Source organism: Mobula birostris, chromosome 23 (assembly GCF_030028105.1).
Source record: "Mobula birostris isolate sMobBir1 chromosome 23, sMobBir1.hap1, whole genome shotgun sequence".
In the NCBI taxonomy this organism is placed as follows: Eukaryota; Metazoa; Chordata; class Chondrichthyes; order Myliobatiformes; family Myliobatidae; genus Mobula; species Mobula birostris.
In genome coordinates, this window is record NC_092392.1 from 3885608 (window position 1) to 3910204 (window position 24597).

Here is a 24597-nt window from a genome sequence, read left to right on the forward strand (position 1 = left end):
GAGATGCAGACTGTACGAGAAACACAAGGTTATTATAGTAGGCTTTTTAAATTTTCCACATATTGACTGGGACTCTCATACTTTAAAAGGACTAGAGGGGATAGAGATTGTCAAACATATTCAGGAAAGTTTCCTTAATAAGTACATTGAAGTCCCAATGACAAAGTGTGCAAAACTTGATCTACTATTATGGAATGAGACAGATCAGGTGACAGAAGTTTGTGTAAGGGAACACTTTGCATCTAGTGATCGTGCTATTAGTTTCAAGATAATTATAGAAAATGATAGGTCTTATCCTCCGGTTGAGCTTCTAAATTATAGAAAGGCCAATTTTGATGGTATCAGAAAGGCTCTGGTAAGTGTGGATTGGGTCTGGCTGTTTTCTAGCAAAGCTGTACTTAGTAAGTGGGGAAGCCTTCAAAAGTGAAATTTTGGGAGTATAAAGCTTATATATGTCTATCAGAATGAAAGAAAAGGAGAACATTGGTCTGAGAGATATTGAGGTTCTGATTAAGGGGACATAACAAAAAAAAGGTGAATCGCAGGTATAGGTAGGTAGGAACAAATGAGGTACTTATGGAGTTTTAGAAATGCAAGAGAACACAAAGAAATCAGGACAGCTAAAACAATGCATAAGGTTGTTCTCACAGACAAGATGAAGAAGAATTCTAAGGGATTCTACAGATATGTTAAGAGTAAAAGGATAGTAAGGGACAAAATTGGTCCTCTGGAAGATCAGAATGCTTTTCTATGTGTGGAGCTAAAAGAGATGGAGAGAGCTCTTAAATGGAATTTTTTCATCTGTATTTATGTGGAAGATAGACACAGAGCCTATAGAAGTGAGGCAAAGCGGCAGCGAGGTCATGGACCCAATACAGATTACAGAGGTGTTTGCAAATCAAGGTGGACAAATCTCCAGGGTTTGAAATGGTGTTCCCTCGGACCCGGTGGGAAGCAAGTGCAGAAATGGCAGGGGCCGTAGCAGAGATACTTAAATCATCCTTCATGACAAGTGAGTTACCGGAGGATTAGAGTATAGCTAATGTTGTTCCACCGTTTAAGAAAGGTTCTACGAATAAACCAGGAAATTATACACCAGTGCATCTGACATCAGTAGTGGGAAAGTTATTGGAATGTAATCCAAGAGATTATACATACGAGTATTTGGATAGACAATGATTGATTAGAGATAGTCAGCATAGCTTTGCATGTGGTAGGTCATATCTAAACAACCTTATAGTTTTGAGGTTATTACCAGGAAAGATGACAAAGGAAAGGCAGTGCATCTTGTCTACGTGGACTTTGACAAGGTCCCGCAAGGGAGGTTGGTCAAGGAGGTTCAGTCATTTGGCATTCAAAATTAGGTAGTAAACTGGATTAGAAATTGGCTTTGTGGAAGAAGCCAAAGAGGAGGAGGAGTAGTAGTAGTAGTAGATGGTTGCCTCTCTGACTGGAGACCTGTGACAAGTGGACTGCCACAGGGATTGGTGCTGGGTCCATTGTTATTTGTCATCTATAGCAACAATCTGGATGACAATATGGTTAACTGCGTCAGCAAATTTGCTGATGACACAAGGATTGGGGGTGTAGTGGACAGTGAGGAAGACTATGCAGTGGAATCTGGTCCAGCTGGAAAAATGGGCTGAAAAATGGCAGATGAAATTTAATGCAGACAAGTGTGAGGTGCTGCACTTTAGTAGGACCAACCGGGGTAAATCTCACACAGTGAACGGTAGGGCATTGAGAAATGCAATAGAATAAAGAGATATGGGAATACAGGTGTCCCCTGCTTTTCAAACATTCGCTTTACGAAACCTCACTGTTACGAAAGACCTACATTAGTTCCCTGTTTTCGCTAACAGAAGGTGTTTTCACTATTACGAAAAAAGGCAGCGTGTGCTCCGAGCAGCCGCTCTCCCCCAGATTCGGATCAGCATTCTTGCCGGCATTGCTTAAACATGTGCCTGTGAGCAGCCGTTTGCAAGGTGAGTAAGCCTAAAAGAGCTCGTAAGGGTGTTACACTTACCGTAAAACTAGACATAATTAGGCGTTTCAATTGTGGTGAACGAAATAAGGACAAAGTGAGTTTGGCTTGTGGAAGTTGACAAAGATGATGTTGAAGAGGTTTTGGCATCCCATGACCAAGAACTGATAGATGAAGAGCTGATGCAATTGGAAGAGGAAAGGGTAACTAACAATCGAAACCGAATGAGTAATGATAAAGTACGACTTTAATTTTGAAAGGGTATGTCGGTTTGGGCATGTTTGCAAGATGGTTTGAGTGCTTACAAAGAACTGTATGATCTAAAAATGCGCGAGGCTAGCAGTTAAGCAAGCCTTCCACATCAGCCACAGCAGATGACGAACCTCGACCTTCGACATCGAGGCAGGCAAAGATAGAAGAATATGAGCTGCCTGCTCTAATGGAAACAGACAACGATGAGATGACACCCCAGTGTCCCACCACCCCAACCCCCAGGCCGCAGACAGATACCAATTCGCGGAGAATGCAGCAGTAGCCGGGAGGCACACAACACATCTTTAAGAAAAAGCCGAAATAAACAAGCTAATTACATGTAATTGTCGGCCCAGATCAGAGGTGCAATCGCCTCTGATCTGGGCCGACAATTACGTGCCGGGCGGCACCTAATTAATTAGCATGTTTATTTCGGCTTTTTTCTTAAAGGTGTGCTGGGTGCGGCGCGGCCACCGCTGTGCCCCTGCATGCTTCGCGGATTGGTAACGGGTCGCTGCCCAGAGGGTGGGGGCCACTGCACCACCCAAACTCCAACAACTCAGCCTAACACACCATCATCAGTGTGCTCGGCAAGCTGACTTCCGGATTCCCGTGATACTACACTGTACATACATTATTTCTACTTTATATCGGCTGTGCATTTTTACGTGTTATTTGGTATGATCTGGCAGCTTCATAGCTTAAACGTTGCTGGAGAGAGTGTTTATGCCAACAGCGCTTGCGCGTGTTTCTGCCAAGAGCGCTTGCATGAGATTTTCACTACGGAGAACAGTTCAGGCAATGATTGTGGAAAAGTATTTCTACTTTATATAGGCTGTGTATTTATCATATCATTCCTGCTTTTACTATATGCTACTGTTATTTTAGGTTTTATATGTTATTTGGCATGATTTGGTAGGTTATTTTTGGGTCTGCGAACGTTCACAATATTTTCCCGTATAAATAAATGGTAATTGCCTCCTCGCTTTACGACATTTCGGCTTACGAACCGTTCCATAGGAACGCTCTACCTTCGGATGGCGGGGGAAACTTGTACAGGTCCATAATTCACTTAAAGTGACATCACAGGTAGACAGGGTCGTTAAGAAAGCTTTTGGCACTTTGGCCTCCATAGATCAAAGTACTGAGTACAGGAGTTGGGATATTATGTTGAAGTTGTATAAAACATTGATGAGGCCTAATTTGGAATATTGTGTACAGTTTTGGTCAGCTACCTACAGGAAAGATGTAAATAAGATTGAAAGACAAAAAGTGTGGTGAGAAAATCTACAAGAATGTTGCCAGGATTGGAGGACCTAAATTATAAGGAAAGATTTAATAGGTTAGAACGTTACTCCCTAGAACACAGAATACTGAGGGGAGATTTGATAGAGGTGTGATGCCTTAGTTAAGAGTTGTACTGCTATGCTGTAGATATTTCACCTTAGCAATTTTCTGCAAAAGCAGTGTGTCATACTGGTAGAATGCTTTGGTTTCGGCTAAGATAAGCTACCATTCAACTTAGGAATGTTGTGTCAGCCACTCAGGATGTTGAGATCTGGAGAAAGTTCTAGGGACAGAGATTTGTGATGGACAGCAGTCTAGTTTGGGGTCTTTTTGGCGCGAGCTCTGGAGTGGAACAGAAGGGAGGATGCCACAGAATGCCATCGGAAGGAGAGTCCCTGTTGCAAGAAGTGCTTTCTGTAGATGAATGGCTCCAAGGAGGAGGGCAAATGCTCCTGAGGGACAGCCAATTTGTTTGAGATGGACTTTAAAGCTTGCACTTTCACACAGACTGTGGGTTCGGTGCTGTGTGTGACAGTTACACTCAGCTTTAGAAGACAGGAGTTCCAAAGGTTTTGTGCACATTTAGACTGGTTTAACTGTAATGGTTCTTCCCCCCACCCCCCTTTTCTTTCTCTTAATAACCGTTTGATAAAGCTGAAATTAGTAAATATACTTTCTTTATAATTTTATGAGGTATACAAACTGTTATTTCTTGCCAACTGATAATTGTGCATGGTCACAGCACGGTCAAATCGAGGTGTTTTTAAATCAGATCATTATAACATTCCCGTTTGGTGAACCCCAAATTATACCGACCCTAGATATATATTGTTTATGAAAGCTGGCCTTCTCACCGCTGAGTCATGCATGATGGGAGGGTTACAGAGATATATAAAATTATGAGGGGTATAGATGGAGTAGATGCAAGCAAGCTTTTTCCACAAAGGTTGGGTGAGGTCCACAAATAGAGGTCATAGGTTAAGGGTGAAGGGGAATGAGGGGAAACTTCTTCATCCAAAGAGTAGTGAGAACGGATAGGCAGATGGATGGGAGGAGTATGGAAGACTATGGTCCAGGTGCAGGTCAATGGGACTAGGCAGTTTAAATGGCTTGGCATGGATTGGATTGTTTGAGGGTCTAATTTCTTTGCTGTAGTTATCTATGATCCTACAATTCAACTTTCTTCAAACTTGACTATTAACTGTGAAATAGGAGCGTGCTGTACCACACACTTAGCTCATCACAACAGGCCTTTCACAGCCAAGTACTTTAATGTGTATTTTGTCTTTCATCTTTTTTGACCATCCGCAAGGCTCTAACAAATCCTTAGTATCCTTACCAATAGTCCCTTTTGACTCATCAGAATTACAACAGCAAAATAATTCTGAAAAAATATGCAAACTAAGTAATAACGTAGAAGAATTTAAGCTTATTACTTGAATAGATGAAAGAAATGTAACACTACTATGCATGGGTATGTGAAATCAGAAGTGGCACACGAGAGGTTGATACTATCTGGATACGGTACAAAAATGTGTAACTTACTATTTCACATATGGCCATTCAACCTAGTCGATCCATGCTGGCTCCCAGCAAAACAATCTTATCAGACTTTCTCCTTCTCTTTTAAATTTCATGTAGCCCTACAAAGTAATTTTCTCTCAAATTTCCTTTTAATTTTTTTGGCCAATTAGACAAAAGGGATAATTTACATTAGTCAATTAATCTACCAAATTGTTGATATGAGGGGGGAAAATAGAATCTGAATGGAAATCCAAGCAGTGATTCCATAATCCTTCAGAGGCCACATGTAGAAATTGGCAAGTAGATTCCCTCACATACCAAATATTATAGCCCTCCAAAACTTTCCCAACCTTGGATTTTCAGTTTCTCAATTATTTTTCCTCTCCCTAATATCTTGCTTGGTGGGAACAACCTTTAACTATGTTTAATGTTTTACTGATGTGTCCACTCTAGTTCCAGAAACCAAATCCAAATCATGCTCACATCACAATCTGCAACCCACTTGCTGTTCCAAATTTTCAAAGTACATTATAGATTTTGCTTTTGCAGCATGTATATCTTAATGGCTAATATATTCTTCCTAATTTTGTTCTCTTTCCCCACTCGCATATTTTTTCCAACCACTTTCCAATCTATATTACATCTTCACAAATTCTGCTTCACAATTCTTTTCATTAAAGATTTAATCTAGAATGTAAATAACTTTGTGATAAAATAACATGTTAATTTAAGTAAGCCATGAACTTTATAGTGAACAGGGAAAATTACATAAAAAAGCTTCAAAATACCTATTGGTTGGACTGGAGAAGGTGGCGAAGTTCCACTTGAAGCTTGTTCTGAAGGAGACGGCTGTGACTTTTCAGCAGATGGAGAAGTATCCCGCATACGGCTGATGACACTATCGGAGAGCTGTTTGGAGGAAAAAATGTAACACTGTCAAGGCTAATTTCCCCAATTTTGACAATCAAAGTTATCCAGAACATTCTTCCAATATTGATAAAATAACAGACTAAATCTTTCAAACACAAACCATATTTCTTAAAGCTTCAGCATTGTGCACTCTATGTACATCCCCAGATTTACTTCATCTCTGGATAATATAGGAGCCATGTATCTATTTTCTGTCTGTATTGTATTTTGTGGTGTGCTTATTATAGTGGGTTGGGGTGTGATAGAACCACATGAGTATTATTACATACTCACACTGAGGATTAGTTCAGTTTAGTCTAATTGAGAGTTAGAGGTAGCCAGGAATGATTTTTTTTTGTTGACCACTAATTACATTTAATTACACTTATATGTATAGAACACTAATTCTGATATTGCTAATTAGAACAGTTAGTTATGCTAATTTGAATTTTAGGATTGCCATATCACTCATGTAGTTTCATTAATTTTTTTCAAGATTACTGTAAGATTATTTGTCTTTCTTGGTTTCATAATAAAGGATCAAACGAACTGTTTTCGACTTTGGAACTTTGTTATTTGGAAGTGTGTCAATAAGTTTCAGTCCCCGTGCTTAGTCTCTTGGTGGATCTGGAGTAGGGTCTCTACTTTCTGCGAAGGCTGAGAAAAGTCCATCTCCCACCCCCCATCCTCACCACACTCTACAGAGGTTGTATTGAGAGCATCCTGAGCAAGCTGCATCATGGCCTGATTTGAAAATTGTACCATCTTGGATCCGAAGACCCTGCAGCAGATAGTGATATCAGCTGAGAAGATCATCTTCCCGCCATCACAGACATTTACACCACACGCTACATCCGCAAAGCAAACAGCATTATGAAGAACCCTACGCACCTCTCATATAAATTCTTCTCCCTCCTGCCATCTGGAAAAAGGCACCGAAGCATTCGGGCTCTCACGACCAGAATATGTAAGAGTTTCTTCCCCCAAGCCATCAGACTCCTCAATACCCAGAGCCTGGCTTGACACCAACCTACTATACCCTCTACTGTGCCTATTGTCTTGTTTATTATTTATTGTAGTGCCTGCACTGTTTTGTGCACTTTATGCAGTCCTGGATAGGTCTGTGGTCTAGTGTAGTTTTTGTGTTTTGTCTTACGTAGTTCAGTGTAGTTTTTGTATTGTTTCATGCAGCACCATGGTCCTGGAAAACATTGTCTCATTTTTAGTATGCTCTGTACCAGCAGTTAATAGTTGAAATGACAATAAAAAGTGACTTGACTTGGTTTATTTTAAAGTAACTGCTATAGATAGCTTAATAGTTTCTGTAGCAGAGAACTCATTTCATATCAGGCACATGATCTGTGAATTGTGGAAATAATGTTTACATCTCTACACAGCACATGCCTTAATATAAAATTTCAAAGAAAATTCAAGTTTTTAGCATGTGATAAATATCGCCACTTGCAAGGCTGGCTTTAGCAGTTTCGAATTTTATGGGCAGCCTCCTTTGCAGAAATAATATTTCACCAATACCTTTCTGTTAGGACATTACTCATGCTGGATAAAAACTTGCTCATGGTCAGACATAAAAGACGAAATCTCAGGAAGCAAATTCAATTCAAGTTTAATTGTCATTTAACCGATCATGAATACCCATGAATACAGTCAAAGGAGACAGCGTTACTCTGGGGTCAAGGTGCAAAAGGCAATACTAACTGTCACACAGCACAAAGCACAGAGCTCATACAAAGTAGCAAGCACAGGTAAGATATCAGTAAAATACAACCACACAAAAACAGAATCCAGACCCTGAGTCCAGAATGCTGCAGAAATCTGCAGTCGGCCACAATACAACTTGTAATCAAGATTAACTTACTGAGATTCCAGAAGAGGTATTATCAGGGCTTATAAAGTTTAAAGAAAAATTGGTAGGTACCACAAAATCTCTCTTCATCACAATATAACAGAAGTATTCCCAGGACCATAATTGAAAGTTTGTTCCTACCAAGAGCAACTTAAGTATAATACTCTTCAAAATTTACAACTACCACCTTTCACTCAACATCAGCAAAACTAAAGAGCATATTACTGACTGTAGGAGGAGGAAGCTGGAGGTATACGAGCCGGTCTTCATTAGGGGATTGGAGGTGGAGAAGGTCCTCGGCATTAACATATCAAAGGATCTGTCTGGGGCCCAGCATGCAAGTGCCATCACAAAAAGGGCACAACAGCTTCTTAAAAGTTTGCACAAATTCAGCATGTCATCTAAAAACTTTGACAGAGTTCTATAGATGAACAGTGGAAAGTTTCCTGGCTGGTTGCATCACATCCTGATGTAGAAATACTAAAGCCAAAAAACAAAGTCTACTGAAAGTGGTTGATATAGCCCAGTCCATCACAGGCAAAACACATCTCTAAGGAGAGCTGCCACAAGAATGCAGAATCCATTATCAGCCTCCTTAATATGATACTTTGAAATTTAAAGTTCAAAGTAAATTTATTATTAAAGTATCAATGAAACCCAGTAACTAGGCTATGCTCTCTTTTTGCTGCTGTCATTCAACAGGAGGTACAGGAGCCTTAGGTTCTATGCTACCAGGTTCAGGAACAGTTAATACTCTTCAACCACCATGCTCCTAAACCAACATACCCTTCACTCTCCTCCACTCTGAACTGATTCCAAAACCTACGGACTCACTTTCAAGGACTCTACAACTCATATTCTCAGTGTTGTTTATTTAATTTATTTATTTACTTTTGTCTAAAATTTGCAATTTTTCTTCTTTTAGACAAAGGCTGTCTTTCTTTTGTATGTAGTTTTTCATTGATTCTATTGTATTTTTGATTTACTGTGAATGCTTGCAAGAGAATGAATCTCAAGGCATTATATAGTGACATATGCACTTAATACAATAAATTTACTTTGAACTTTAAACTGCAAAGTATCATGTTAGGTTGCTGAAGGCATGGCTGTCAATAAAGTATCTATCAAAGCATGTGATATGAAATTAATTATTAAAATAAGTAAAACATGATGGCTCGTTAGATGTGCAGGATTTCAATGGGTTTATCATTTACTTACAACTTATTGGCACTGGACAAAATGATGACATCATCTTTTCTTACACGTTAGCTAGAATTGTATTTACATTTATTGTAAAATTTGTATAATGTAATGATGACAAAAACAAGATTCAAAATAGCTAACTTTTAAATTGGGGCTGAGAAGAAAATTGGATCATCCATGATGAGAAGGCATAGTTTTAAGGTGCTTGGAAGTAAGTACAGAGGAGATGTCAGGAGCAAGTTGTTGTTGTTTTTTTATATACACAGAGTGGGGTGAGTGCGTGGAATAGGTTACCAGTGATGGTGGTAGAGGCGGATGCAATAGGATCTTTTAAGAGATTCCTGGATAGATACATGGAGCTGAGAAAAATAGAGGGCTATATGGGTAACCCTAGGTAATTTCTAAAGTAAGTACATGTTCCGCACAGCATTGTGGGCCAAAGGGCCGACATTATGGTGTAGGTTTTCTGTGTTTCTATGTAGTGGCAGAACAGACTTGATGGGCCAAATGGCCTAACTCTGCTCCTATATCTTATGGTCTTAATCTGTAACGGAGATTCTAAGGACAGAATCTTTCTTTGCAATAGTTCTTACACTAAGCACATATGCTGTTGAGGTTTACCTCATAACCCCAATACTGGAAACCTTCTCATTTAATCTTTGTTTTAATATGGAAGCAACAGTAACTGAGATATCAATCTGTCTTTCAAATCCTGACAGTATCTCACTCTCTGCTGAAATACATGTACTAGTATTGTTCTGCTTCCCAAGTTCCACATGTTAAGAAAAGCATTTGACACTTACTTTACAAGCTTCTGTTACTTCAGCAATACATTGAGATCTTCAGCAAACTTTGTATACCTTCACCTAAGTTATTGTTACAAATATGACATAGTGAAGTCCAACACTGTGACATCTATATTTCCATCACTTGCAGATCTTCTCTTGTTTGTGACATCTATAAACCACTTTATTAAACCAAAAACCCTTTCTTTTCTATCATTTTCAATTTTGCTCTAACTATTGGAATTTAACTTTTACATTCAATTTGCTAACTTGGGAAACTGTAGCAACAACCCCTGCACTATTTAAAAGAAAGGTTGATGGAAATGTGCAATACGTCAGGCAGAATTTAATAAACACTGCTGAAGGGTCACCAGTAACAGGTTAACTCTGTTTTGCCTTCCACAGACTTATTCTAATGTATTCAGTTCAAGAATCTTCTATTTTTAGGTTACTTTCAGTAAATGCAGTATTTCAATTTTCACCATTACCTCTATTGTTAATGAAAAAAGTATCATCAGTTTTGTTAACACTTGGTTATCCTCGAATGTATACAGTATCTGAAAATCTCAATTACCAAGGTGGAGACTTTCACAGATTCTTAATACTTAAGTTTGATTTCTGTTCTCAAATCTTACTCAATAGGCCCAGTTGAAAAAAGGGCATTTTGCCAAGGTCCTATTACTTCCATCCTGAAGTACTTCTTCAACTCCGTTGGAATAGAGCTTTGGAATATTATGTGAAATGCATGCATTTTCTTTTTAATAGCATTAAATTGTATTTATAATGTATCTTGTACATCACAGAAAACAATGTCCCAGTTAAGCAGACTTGCACTATTATCGATGAAGACATAGCAAGGCAACACATACACAAGTTATGTAACATGCATTAAAAGTACTGGTAAGGAGTTAAACCTAATCCAGAGCACTATATTCTCAGAATGCAGTTCTGAAGCCTAGAGCAGAGTCTCAGTTTAATGTTAGCCTGAAACATAAGAAAAATAAAAACAGGAAGTGCTGCAACAATGAGATAGGGCAGGTGACAGAGGTATGTGTTGGGGAGCACTTCGGGTCCAGCGATCACAATATCATTCGTTTCAATATAATTATGGAGAAGGATAGGACAGGACCTAGGATTGAGATTTTTGATTGGAGAAAGGCTAACTTTGAGGAGATGTGAAAGGGTTTAGAAGGAGTGGATTGGGACAATTTGTTCTATGGGAAGGATGTAATAGAGAAATGGAGGTCATTTAAAGGTAAAATTTTAAGGGTGCAGGATCTTTATGTTCCTGTTAGGTTGAAAGGAAAGGTTAAAAGTTTGAGAGATCCATGGTTTTTAAGGGATATTGGAAACTTGGTTCGGAAAGAGAGAGGCATCTTCAATAAATATAGGCAGCTTGGAGTTAATGAGGTGCTCGAGGAATATAAAGAATGTAAAAAGAATCTTAAGAAAGAAATTAGAAAAGCTAAAAGAAGATACGAGGCTGCTTTGGCAAGTAAGGTGAAAATAAATCCTAAGGGTTTCTACAGTTACGTTAATAGCAAGAGGATACTGAGGGATAAAATTGGTCCCTTAGAGAATCAGAGTGGACAGCTATGTGTGGAGCCAAAAGAGGTGGGGGAGATTCTGAACAATTTCCTTTCTTCGGTATTCACTAAGGAGAAGGATCTTGAATTGTGTAAGGTAAAGGAAACAAGAAGGGTAGTTATGGAAAGTATGATGATTAAGGAAGAGGAAGTACTGGCACTTTTAAGGAATATAAAAGTGGATAAGTCTCCAGGTCCAGACAAGATATTCCTGAGGACCTTGAGGGAAGTTAGTGTGGAAATAGCAGGGGCACTGACAGAAATATTTCAAATGTCATTAGAAACGGGGATGGTACCGGAGGATTGGCGTATTGCTCATGTGGTTCCATTGTTTAAAAAGGGTTCTAAGAGTAAACCTAGCAATTATCGGCCTGTGAGTTTGACATCAGTGGTGGGTAAATTGATGGAAAGTATTCTTAGAGATGGTATATATAATTATCTGGATAGACAGGGTCTGATTAGGAACAGTCAACATGGATTTGTGCGTGGATGTTCATGTTTGACAAATCTTACTGAATTTTTTTTGATGAGCTTACTAGGAAAGGTTGACGAGGGTAAAGCTGTGGATGTTGTCTATATGGACTTCAGTAAGGCCTTTGACAAGGATCCACACGGAAGGTTAGTTAGGAAGATTCAATCGTTAGGCATTAATATCGCAGTAGTAATATGGATTCAGCAGTGGCTAGATGGGAGATGCCAGGGAGTAGTGGTGGATAACTGTGTGTCAGATTGGAGGACGGTGTCTAGTGGTGTGCCTCAGGGATCTATACTGGGTCCAATGTTGTTTGTCATATACATTAATGATCTGGATGATGGGGTGGTAAATTGGATTAGTAAGTATGCAGATGATACTAAGATAGGTGGAGTTGTGGATAATGAAGTAGGTTTTCAAAGCTTGCAGAAAGATTTAGGCCAGTTAGAAGAGTGGGCTAAAAGATGGCAGATGGAGTTTAATGCTGAAAAATGTGAGGTGCTACATTTTGGTAGGACTAATCAAAATAGGACATTCATGGTAAATGGTAGGGCATTGAAGAATGCAGTAGAACAGAGAGATCTAGGAATAATGGTGCATAGTTCCCTGAAGGTAGAATCTCATGTGGATAGGGTGGTGAAGAAAGCTTTTGGTATGCTGGTCTTTATTAATCAGAGCATTGGGTATAGGAGTTGGAATGTAATGTTGAAATTGTACAAGGCATTGGTAAGACCAGATTTGCAGTATTGTGTACAATTCTGGTCAGCGAATTATAGGAAAGATGTCAATAAAATTGAGAGAGTACAGAGGAGGTTTACTAAAATGTTCCTGGGTTTCATCTCCTAAGTTACGGAGAAAGGTTGAACAAGTTAGGTCTTTATTCTTTGGAGCGTAGAAGGTTGAGGGGGGACTTGATAGAGGTGTTTAAAATTATGAGGGGGATTGATAGAGTTGACGTGCATAGGCTTCTTCCATTGAAAATGGGGGAGATTCAAACAAGACATGAGTTGAGAGTTAAAGGGCAAAAGTTTAGGGGTAACATGAGGGGGAACTTCTTTACTCAGAGAGTGGTAGCTGTGTGGAACGAGCTTCCAGCAGAAATGGTTGAAGCAGGTTCGATGTTGTTTAAGGTTAAATTGGATAGATATATGGACAGGAAAGGAATGGAGGGTTATGGGCTGAGGGCAGGTCGGTGGGACTAGGTGAGAGTAAGAGTTCGGCACAGACTAGAAGGGCCAAGATGGCCTGTTTCCATGCTGTAATTGTTATATGGCTATATGTTATATGGTTAATGAGCAAATTAAACAACATGTAGAAAACGAAACACAGTTAATGTTTCAGTTAGCAAATTATTTTTCTCCCTTTCCCAGTATTTTGTGTATTTATTACGAACTTACATCATCAGCAAGCTTTTGTTTGACTAATATAAACAGTGTACCAGACACCCATCTGAAGTGACAAACTAATTGGCTTAAGTACCTGCAGTGGTATTTTAACCTGTCAACTGCTTACTTCAGAAGAAAGCAAGCCCTTTGTGCCTCATGTAAAAGGCATTTGAACAGACTCAAGGACAGGAAAGACAGAGAGATATAGGCCTGATGCAAGCACAGACAACGAGCTTGGTCAGGTTGGGTCATTGGGCCTGTTTCTGTGTTACCGAGTCTATGAAGCAGGTAAAAAAACAAAGTAATATGGGCTCTTTAAAGCTATTTTGTCTGCCCCATTCATCAAGATCGATATATTCTTTCAATGCAATTTTCCTAGATTATTTCCTTATCCTGATTCCTTTATTGCCTAGAAATCTGTTAATCTGATTTGAATGAACTCAATGACTGTATCACTACTTTATACTTTATTGTCACCAAACAATTGATACTAGAACGTACAATCATCACAGTGATATTTGATTCTGCACTTCCCACTCCCTGGATTACAAATCAATAGTAAATATTAAAAATTTAAATTATAAATCATAAACAGAAAATAGAAAAATCGAAAGTAAGGCAGTGCAAAAAAACCAAGCGGCAGGTCCGGATATTTAGAGGGTACAGCCCAGATCCGGGTCAGGATCCATTCAGTAGTCTTATCACAGTTGGAGAGAAGCTGGCTATACGAGTCTTCAAGCTCCTGAGCCTTCTCCCGGAGGGAAGAGGGATGAAAAGTGTGTTGGCTGGGTGGGTCGTGTCCTTGATTATCCTGGCAGCACTGTTCCAACAGTGTACGGTGTAAGTGAGTCCAAGGATGGAAGATTGGTTTGTGTGATGTGCTGCACCATGTTCACGATTCTCTGCAGCTTCTTCCAGTCTTGGACAGGACAACTTCCATACCAGGTTGTGATGCACCCTAGAAGAATGCTTTCTACGGTGCATCTATAAAAATTAATGAGGGTTTTAGGGGACAGGCCAAATTTCTTTAGTTTTCTCAGGAAGTAAAGGCACTGGTGGGCCTTCTTGGCAATGAACTCTGCTTGGTTGGACCAAGTCAGGTCATTTGTGATATTGATCCTGAGGAACTTAAAGCTTTTGACCTGTTCCATTTGTGCACCACCGATGTAAATTGGGTCATGCGGTCTGCTACTCCTTCTTACGTCAACAACCAATTCCTTCGTCTTGCTGACGTTGAGGGATAGGTTATTGTCTTCACACCATGCCACCAGGTTCTTAACTTCCTTTCTGTACTCAAACCCATCATTACCCGAGATACGGCCTACAATTGTTGTGTCATCAGCAAACTTATATATTGAGTTTGATGGAAACTTGGCTACACAATCATGGGTGTACAGTGAGTACAGCAGGGGGCTTAGTACACAGCCTTGTGGGGCACCAGTGCTCAGAGTGATTGTAGAGGAGAGCTTGTCCTGTTGGTCAGAAAATTCCAAAGATTCACCACCATCTTGATCACGTATATCTATTGCAGGTAAATATGTTTTCTATGATTCAGCTACAAGTGCCTTTCTTAATTAAAAAGTGCACTAATTTGTTGTACAGCTCTCCACTTTATCCCAACATTGAGTGGTATGCAAGTATATTCACTTGGCGATTCCCTTTTAGTTTCTGAACATAAGCATAATAAAAAGAACATCACCAAGACATATAATCTGTTTATGTTTGAACACAAAATAATTAAAAATAGATTTAATAAAATATTATTACAGCTTCATTCCCCAAACATAAACTCCAATAACACCTCAACTTTTTTTGCTCAGAGCATAATTTCAGATTAATTGCCTTTATTGTCTCAACAACTGAGTTATAACTAATACCTTATATTAAGAAATTATTTCCAGAAACAACACAGAAAACTTAAAACTCTTAAAAAATTAAAAGTTCATACAACACAAAAAACTAAAAAGGTTTTGTAAGACTTAATAAGGTCAGAGTGGAAAATTATTTTTCTTTAATACAGTTAACTGTAGGATTTGTTAACAACCAGATAAAGGTGACAAGGCTCCCATGGAGAAAGTTTGTCACAGCGACTCACTCACCCGAATGCCCTTCACCACTGTGATCTGATCATTCTCATCTGCTTCAAAAGAAACGCGTTTGGTGCTTCCACTGCTTCCCATCTTATCAGTATTGAACAAAAACAAATTAACTCAGAAATAGAAACTAATGATCTCTCCCAGAGGTTTAAGCTACAGTATAATTATTATTCATGGAAAAAATAATTCCAGTCAGGCGGTCACCGATCACACCATCACTCCTCTCATCCAAACCATCCAACAATAAAACCAACGCCGATTTGCCAGTTGTCAGGTTAGTAGATTCACGTACAATTAAAGCAAACCATTGATTGGGTGGTGAGATGGAATGACCCGAAGCCAGTGCGCTCAGTCTGTTAGCCTATATAAATAAAGTTATAATTGTAGGCATCTCAGAGAATTATGGGAACTGTAGTTCATCTTGTTTATCCACAGAGCGGCTAATCTGAAGTAGTAAGCTGCCACTCTCTTTGTAATATTGAATACTTCATTCATTATTATAATGTATATATATATATATATATTTAGTACAGCTTGCGATGAGCTTATTGTCAGTGTCTCCATTGACGTCCATCCTCAGCGGTTGTCCTCATCCTCATCCTCATCCGGGGCGGCTGTCAATCACGGCGCGCGGAGGGTGGCGGGATTGGAGAAGATGGCGAGTGACACTGGGAAGTACAGGTCCGCAATTAGCAAAAGTAAAGATCCCTCTGGTTTACTTATCTCCGTGATAAGGTGAGTGTTGTGGAAGGGAAACATTATTCCGAAATGCCTTTCATTTTCTGGAAATTAGCTTCTGTTTCTTAGTCGATGAAGTAATTGTTTTGCTGTCAGTTGACAGGATGTCCAATCTGAAGGGAAACATTAACCGAGGGAGAAAATCCTCCACAATGAATTCTTTGACTTGCGAAATGTCAACAAGAGCTTATGCTTTATAAATTTCACGGATTTTGTCCTTTAGTTTCATTTGGGTGAAACAAACCTAAAAAGGACTAACGGAACTTTTTAGAGACCTAGAAGGTACAGGGATGGGAATAGATGAGAGGGATATGGACAAATGAGACTACCTAATAGCACATAGGATAAGGATCTTGGTCGACTTGGACTAGCTGGACCAGCTTCTCTGCTATATGACTCTATATACTTAATCTACCTACAATGGATATACACAATGCAAAGGATCTTTAAAAGTCCTTTACATAAAGGTAATTTCATTGTTTGTAGTTTAGATATATGTTGGACACAAATAAAATTAGGCTTTCAAGAAGAGGAAATAAAGCATATAATCTTGAATGATGAATTATGTTCAAGTGATGAGCATTGAAATTACTGCTTTTCCCTTCAGTGGTGCATGCTCAAAGTTGGATTTAAAAGATCCTGTAGCATTCTGTGAGAGAATTCTGCTATTTTAGAGGTTAAAATTTGCCATCATGTTTTATTTAGAAACATGGTGACTGTGAATGTGGAGGCAATGCCGCTTGCAGCAAAAGCAAGGCTATATTATTTGGCAGTTATTTGGACTGATTCTTTGTTCCTTTCATCATTTGGTTCATTTTTGGAATATAGTTCTGACAAGCTTGTACTTGCACAAAGAGCTGGGTGTAGTGTATAGGCAAGGATAAGGAATAGATGATGTACAGCTAACAGTTCTTACTCTTTGTTGTGGCATGTTGTGGCAAATAACCTGGTCATCAGGTACAAGGTGGAGTACTTACTGCCAGTGTGGTTCATACTGCAATAACCCTCAAGAACTTTGTTGTTTCATCTGGAGCTAAAAGTGAAATATGTTTTCGGAACTGTGACTTGTCAACCCGTAGAAATTTTGATTGAAATGTACCCCCTGTAGTTCTCATCCAGATGTCTGCCTTTGTGCGTGACTGCAGCAAGTGATGATAGGAATCAAATTTCACTGTTTTCTGATTCTGCCTGTCCCCAGTGTTGTGGAGGAGGAATATGGCCATGCTACCTCAGAACATGATACTGTTGCACTCCTCCTTTCCATCATGACACATAATCCAGAGCACCTTTAATCACTAATCTATTAGCCAATAGCTTGCACAAATGTCATGAGAGTTTTGCAGGACAATGCAATTATGGATCCTATGGTACTCTTCCAAAGAATTTCCTAAGAAAGCACCTAAAGTCATTCACAGAATATCACAACATCAAAGCTTTCAACCAGCACAATCACTTTTAGATCATGGTGAGAATCGCCTGATTCATTAGGTGTTCATGTATGGACAGAATATTGATCTCACTGCTGTTGTTAAAGCTATACTGGAAATGAGATCATGTCTGTCTCCTTGTAGAATGCACTTTATCAGAAAGATCTAGGAAGAAATGGAAAGGAACATGTCAAAGTTTTTCCCAATTAACTGTACTATGCTGAACTTTGTACTGTACAGGTTGTTTCTTAAGATACACTTTAAAAATAAATATCAGTTGCCATATAGAAGCCATCAATGCACTGAAAGATGTCTGCCAGTGTGCCCAAGACACCTATTGTTTTGAGACTGGCTCTTTGTTCCAGACAGCTCAGGCAGGAGAAACATCATCTTTACATCTACCTTGTCAAAACATGTAAGAATTTTGTCTGATTCACTGAATTTTTCTTTCAGTCATTTGAGACCAGAGAGTAGAGCCTTTCTCTGCTTATTCTTTCCACCCATAAACAAATTTAAGTTCCAGATCTGTATTTTTCAGAGTACATTTTATCTCAGTTTGGGTTCCATTTGCAATTGGTACAAGTAAGATTGGTGAAATTTCCTTCTTTGTTATCATAGTTTTTTTGTGATTTCTGCTATGCCCTTTAACATGGTATAGTTCTCACTTGTGTTGTCTTTTTGACAATGAATCTTCTGAAGAGAAATAACTAAAACATTACAAACATTAAGGAGTATTGCTAAACAGACCGAAAAAAATCTCATTCAGTATTCAAATACTGATTACAATTCAAAGGTTCAAGTGATATTGATGAGAATACTGATATCCTTCGTTCTTTCTGAAAGTATAACCTAATACTTGTTGTGTCTTCTTATTAGAACTCTGTCAACCAGCAATGATGTCCAAGATCGAGAAGCTGAAAAGGGTCGTTTGGAGGAAGCTTATGAGAAATGTGACCGTGACTTGGATGAATTGATTGTTCAACATTACACAGAACTTACCACAGCGATCCGGACATACCAAAGCATCACCGAACGTATCACTAGCTCACGTAACAAGATTAAGCAAGTGAAAGAGAATTTGCTTTCATGCAAAATGCTGCTGCACTGCAAAAGAGATGAATTACGTAAATTATGGATTGAAGGAATTGAACATAAGCATGTCCTAAACCTGCTGGACGAAATTGAGAGTATCAAACAGGTACCTCAGAAACTGGAGCGATGCATGACAAGCAAACATTATCTTCATGCCACGGACATGCTGGTTAGTACCTGCATTGTTTACCCAAACAGAAATGTATGGTTTAATTTATTTTGTCAATAAGGTTTGAAATAAGACATTCAGTTATTGTTAATTAAAGATCATTGCATTCAAGTCAAACTGTTATCAATAAAGTAAATTGCAGAACTTTGGAACTTACCTTGTGCGATTTAGTTAAACTTAAGAAAGTGTTATAATCACATTTTACATACTGGCTCATTTAAAAGGGCTCCATTAGACTGGAAACATCTTACAGGAAAGCAGCAGTGAGGATTACAAGTTTTAATTTTGACTTGTGAACAGTTGATTTTTCACTTGAGTAAAGCCTGCTGGGATTTTCTCCATGTCTTAGAGTAAAATAAATCCTTCTATAAATTGGCTCTTTGTTTCATAATCTGAAGACAAATGTAGGTATCAAAATGACCAAACTTTATGTGCTGTTAAGAACTAGCTTAGGGTAATAAATATACAGGTGATATAAATGGAATCTATACAGTTTCAATTAACTGCATTTGGACAAAAAAATGAACCAATATGCGTGATCAGACGAAGTAAAATTAGTGCAGCAGGGTCTGCAGATATGTCATGTGCTCAACTGATATGGTCAAGATTGAATCATGCGGATCATATTTTTATATTGCTACACTGGCATTTCATAATTTTGCTTGACTAAAGGAAGAACATAAAGAAATTTATCTGAGTAAATATATTATTCTGTCAATGTTTAAATGCTGATAGTTGACAGTGCTGTAAATTGTAGATCGCTAGCTCAAGAAAGAAGAGAAAGCGGGGAACTGAAGGCTTTGCCGGACATGAGCTGAGGTTACGGTAACACAATAGCTGAGAAAAATCATAATGTCATTCAGCCAAGTCTCAAATAATAGGGAAATCTTGTGGGGCTTCTGTGCAATAAAACTTAATGTGTCATGCATTCTGAAATCCTAAGAAATAGTTCAAAATCTGGTCTTTTGATTTGTCCTGCAATTGGCAAAATGAGTGGCTGACAAAAATGAAGGGGAAAATGCAGCTTAAATGGTAACATCATTTCTACAAATGGTACACAGTGAAGAAGATATCAAAAGTTCAGGTTCAAGGAGTGGAGGCTCAGAGGTGGCCTTTACTGGGTTGCGAGGCCTGTCAGTGTTGTGTACTGGGGTAGGTGGGTGGGAGGGAGGGAGGGTGAGGAAGGGGCTTCTTTTGCTGCTGTTGTCTTGTTTTGTTCTGATGTTGTTGCTGCTGCTTGTGTTTTTCTACTGAGCGTTGCAAGCATGCTGTGTTGGTGCCGGAAGAGTGACAATGCTTACTGGCTTAAGGTGTGTTGGTTATTAACACAAACAACGTATTTCACTGTATGTTTCCATGTACATGTGATAAGCAAATCTGAAATGGATTAAGTGTGTGCTGCTGGAGTAGAGCATAGAGATGCCAATTTTTTTTCAGGTAGGTATCCTCGTTAACTTTTCATTGTACTGATCATCCCTGGCCCCTTCTTTTTGCCTGTGTCCTCAACCCCCGAAATGCATTTATTTTGTCCATTGCTTGCTGCATTTAATAAGGATTCTTACTCTTGCTATCTATGCCTTTTCTGTACATACTTATGCAAATCCACTGCTGCTATCTGCTTGATTTTCTGCTTGCATACCCTTAATAGCCAGTAAAACTTTTACCTCATTCTTTCATCTGACCCGACCTCTGCCTTAATAATCCTTGCTGTTGAGCATTGCCTGTTCTTCAGGACCAAAGGTAGTTGCAGCCAAAATTTGTGCAATCCTATCCCATTGAATATTGTTATTTCAGGAGCACTTTCTTGGGATTGCGAAGATTAATGATTTAAATATTAACTTTATGTGACATGTACAAAGAAGCATCAAAACTTACAGTGAAGTGTATCGTTTGCATCAACAGTCAACACAGTTTTACAAAAGCCTCCAATTTCATTGGCTGGATAAGTGAACAGCACTAGCATCCTCTCCCAGGCAACATTTCTAGTATTGTAGCCTTGCTTCCAGCACCAACAAAGCATGCCTACAGCTTTCTAACCCTAACCTGTACATTTTTGGAATATGGGAGGAAACCAGAGCACTTGGAAGAAACCCACACACTCAGCGGGGAGAATATGCAAACTCCTTACAGAGAGCAGTGGGGATTGAGCTCTGATCTTGCAGCAAGTGCTGTAAAGTATTGTGCTAACTGCTAAACTAACCTGCATCTGGTCCGGTTAGTGGAATTCTGAGTTGACAGATGAAGCTAATATGAAATCTAAGTGGAAAGTTTAAGAAGTTATGTGCCTGAGAATTAATGTGCCCCTTCTGTTGATAATGCTGGGATCTGTGTATTCTTGATGCTTGGGCTCCTCATTCTTAATGTCCACCTGAATGCTGCTTTGTCTTGAGCAGGCAAGGGATTATGTAGGTGTTGCTCTTTTTCCAAGGATCCTTTCAAAATGTCCTTGAATCTTTTCTGTCTACATCATAACAATCATTGTAACAGAATTCCACGTAGATGATGGAAACACAAGAGATTACATGTGCTGTAATCTTCATTGGCATTTGTTATGCTAGGTCTTGACTCGAAACATTGACCATCCTGCAGCCTGGCCTGCATAGTTCCTCTAGAAGCCTCTTTTGTGCTCCAGGAATATAATTTTCTTTTGAGTCTCAGTCCCAAAATTTCCTATAACGCTGCAGAGATTCAGTGTGACATCTAAAATTTCGACAACACGATAAATAGTCATAGTCATAGTCATACTTTATTGATCCCAGGGGAAGTTAGTTTTCGTTACAGTTGCACCATAAATAATAAATAGTAATAAAACCATAAATAGTTAAATAGTAATATGTAAATTATGCCAGTAAATTATGAAATAAGTCCAGGACCAGCCTATTGGCTCAGGGTGTCTGACCCTCCAAGGGAGGAGTTGTAAAGTTTGATGGCCACAGGCAGGAATGACTTCCTATGACGCTCTGTGTTGCATCTTGGTGGAATGAGTCTCTGGCTGAATGTACTCCTGTGCCCAACCAGTACATTATGTAGTGGATGGGGGACATTGACTAAGATGGCATGCAACTTAGACAGCATCCTCTTTTCAGACACCACCATCAGAGAGTCCAGTTCCATCCCCACAACATCACTGGCCTTACAAATGAGTTTGTTGATTCTGTTGGTGTCTGCTACCCTCAGCCTGTAAGCTCCTTACACGCTTCCCAGTGGTGCTGGGTTGAGCATCAAGCTTGTAAATCAGCCTCGTAAAAAAACAGACAAATGCTGAAGAAACAGCGAGGTTGCTGCCTGATGTCGCACAAAGTGCGGAGAGGAACATTGGAATGTGGAATTGACCTGGCAATAGATGAGGTTTAATCTTATACAATGACAGCTTGAGGGACCTAGTGGCTGCCTTCTGCTTCATTACATTGTTAGAAAAGTATTGTATTGTGTACAGTTCTGGTCACCTCACTATAGGAAGGATGTGGAAGCATTGGAAAGGGTACAGAGGAGATTTACCAGGATGCTGCCTGGTTTAGAAAGTATGCATTATGATCAGGGATTAAGGGAGCTAGGGCTTTACTCTTTGGAGAGAAGGAGGATGAGAGGAGACATGATAGAGGTGTACAAGATAATAAGAGGAATAGATAGAGTGGATAGCCAGCGCCTCTTCCCCAGGGCACCACTGCTCAATACAAGAGGACATGACTTTAAGGTAAGGGGTGGGAAGTTCAAGGGGGATATTAGAGGAAGGTTTTTTACGCAGAGAGTGGTTGGTGCGTGGAATGCACTGCCTGAGTCATTGGGGGGGGGCAGATACACTAGTGAAGTTTAAGAGACTACTAGACAGGTATATGGAGCAATCTAAGGTGGGGGTTTATATGGGAGGCAGGGTTTGAGGGTCGGCACAACATTGTGGGCTGAAGGGCCTGTACTGTGCTGTACTATTCTATGTTCTATGTTCTATAAAATAGCGGAAGGAGAATTTGAGTCCTTGGAACTTAATGCTGGTTCATTTTTTACTGAAATAATAGCAGAAGATGCCATGGTGACTGCCAGTGCATAGCTTTGGTGTTTGTTGAGATGTGTAGTATGTGTCATTGTAATTTTGCAACTATATTATGTTTGCAGATTTAATTGTTGTGGACAACACATCTTTCACTTGGCCCCCTGTTTGTTAATGTCTGCAGGTATGCTGCAGAATCAGCTGTTAATAACGCCATAAATATAGAAGCAGAATTAGGCCATTTGGCCCATTTCATTGTGGCTTATCCACTTTTCCTCTCAGCCCCAATCTTTTGTCTTCTCCCCATACCCCTTCATGTCCCGAACAATCAAGAATCTATCAACCTCTGTCTTAAATATCCATAAAGACTTGACGTCCACAAATGCCTGTGGCAAAGAATTCCACAGATTCACCACTCTCTGGCTAAAGAAATTCTTCCTCATCTCCATTCTAAAAAGAAGCCCCTCTATTATGAGGCTGTGTCTTCTGACCTTAGAGACTCACACCATAGGAAACATCCTATCCACACCCACTCTATCAAGGCCTTTCATCACTCAATAGGTTTCAATTAGGTCATTCCCCATTCTTCAGAATTCCAGTGAATACAGGCCCAGAGCTATCAAACACTCTTCATATGACAAGCCATTCAATCCTGGAATCATTTGCATGAACCGCTTTTGAACCTCTCCAGTTTCAGCATATCCTTTCTAAGATAAAGGGCGGAAAACTGCTCACAATACTCCGTGAGGCCTCACCAGTGTTTTATAAAGTGTCAACATTACGTCCTTGCTTTTATATTCTGGTCCTCTTGATATGAATGCTAACATTGCGTTTACCTTCCTCACCACAGAATCAAGCTGCAAATTAACCTTTAGGGAATCCTGCACAAGGACTCCTAAGTCCCTTTGCACCTCAGATTTTTGTATTTTCTCTCCGTTAGAAAATAGTCATCCTTTTCATTACTTCTACCAAAGTGCATGACCAGACACTTGCCGACACTGTATCCCATCTGCCACTTCTTTGCCCATTCTCCTAACCTGCCTAGCTCCTTCTGAAGCCTCTTTGCTTCTTTCCAACTACCTACCCCTCCACCTATCTTCTTATCATCTGCTGTCTTTGCAACAAAGCCATCAATTCCACTATCGAGATCGTTGACATATAATGTAAAAAGAATCAGTCACAACACAGACCCCATTACTATCTCTCCAGCAACATTTTCCAGCAATCTGATATCCACTCCCACACACGAGGAACTCTGCAGTTGCTGGAAATTCAAGCAACACACATCAAAGTTGCTGGTGAACACAGCAGGCCAGGCAGCATCTCGAGGAAGAGGTACAATCGACATTTTGGGCTGAGACCCTTCGTCAGGACTAACTGAAAGAAGAGCTAGTAAGAGATTTGAAAGTGGGAGGGGGAGGGGGAGATCCAAAATGACAGGAGAAGACAGGAGGGGGAGGGATGGAGCCAAGAGCTGGACAGTTGATTGGCAAAAGGGATATGAGAGGATCATGGGACAGGAGGCCTAAGGAGAAAGAAAAGGGGGAGGGGGTGAAAAAAACCCAGAGGATGGGCAAGGGATATAGTGAGAGGGACAGAGGGAGAGAATGGAGAGAGAGAAAAAGAATGTGTGTATATAAATAAATAACGGATGGGGTACGAGGGGGAGGTGGGGCATTAGCGGAAGTTTGAGAATTCAATGTTCATGCCATCAGGTTGGAGGCTACCCAGACGGAATATAAGGTGTTGTTCCTCCAACCTGAGTCCACTCCCACCTCTCTTTTACAAGTATCTGAAGAAACCTTTGGTATCCTCTTTAATATTATTAGCTAGCTTACT

The 24597-nt window shown here is 39.6% G+C and overlaps 2 protein-coding genes across 2 annotated transcripts in view; one reads left to right on the forward strand and one right to left on the reverse strand.

Annotated features, from left to right (window-relative positions):
• Nucleotides 1-15597, reverse strand: part of chchd3a (coiled-coil-helix-coiled-coil-helix domain containing 3a) — a 326490-nt gene extending 310893 nt beyond the window's left edge. Inside the window, exons 1-2 of the mRNA XM_072241199.1 lie at nt 15351-15597; nt 5836-5956 (exon numbers count right to left, since the gene is read on the reverse strand). Coding sequence (XP_072097300.1) covers nt 5836-5956; nt 15351-15431 — 202 coding nt within the window. The 5' untranslated portion in view covers nt 15432-15597. The remainder of the gene's footprint in view (nt 1-5835; nt 5957-15350) is intronic.
• Nucleotides 15598-15984: 387 nt separating this feature from the next.
• exoc4 (exocyst complex component 4) overlaps nt 15985-24597 on the forward strand; it is a 554471-nt gene continuing 545858 nt past the window's right edge. Inside the window, exons 1-2 of the mRNA XM_072241246.1 lie at nt 15985-16082; nt 18389-18773. Of these exons, the coding sequence (XP_072097347.1) occupies nt 16003-16082; nt 18389-18773 (465 nt within the window). The 5' untranslated portion in view covers nt 15985-16002. The remainder of the gene's footprint in view (nt 16083-18388; nt 18774-24597) is intronic.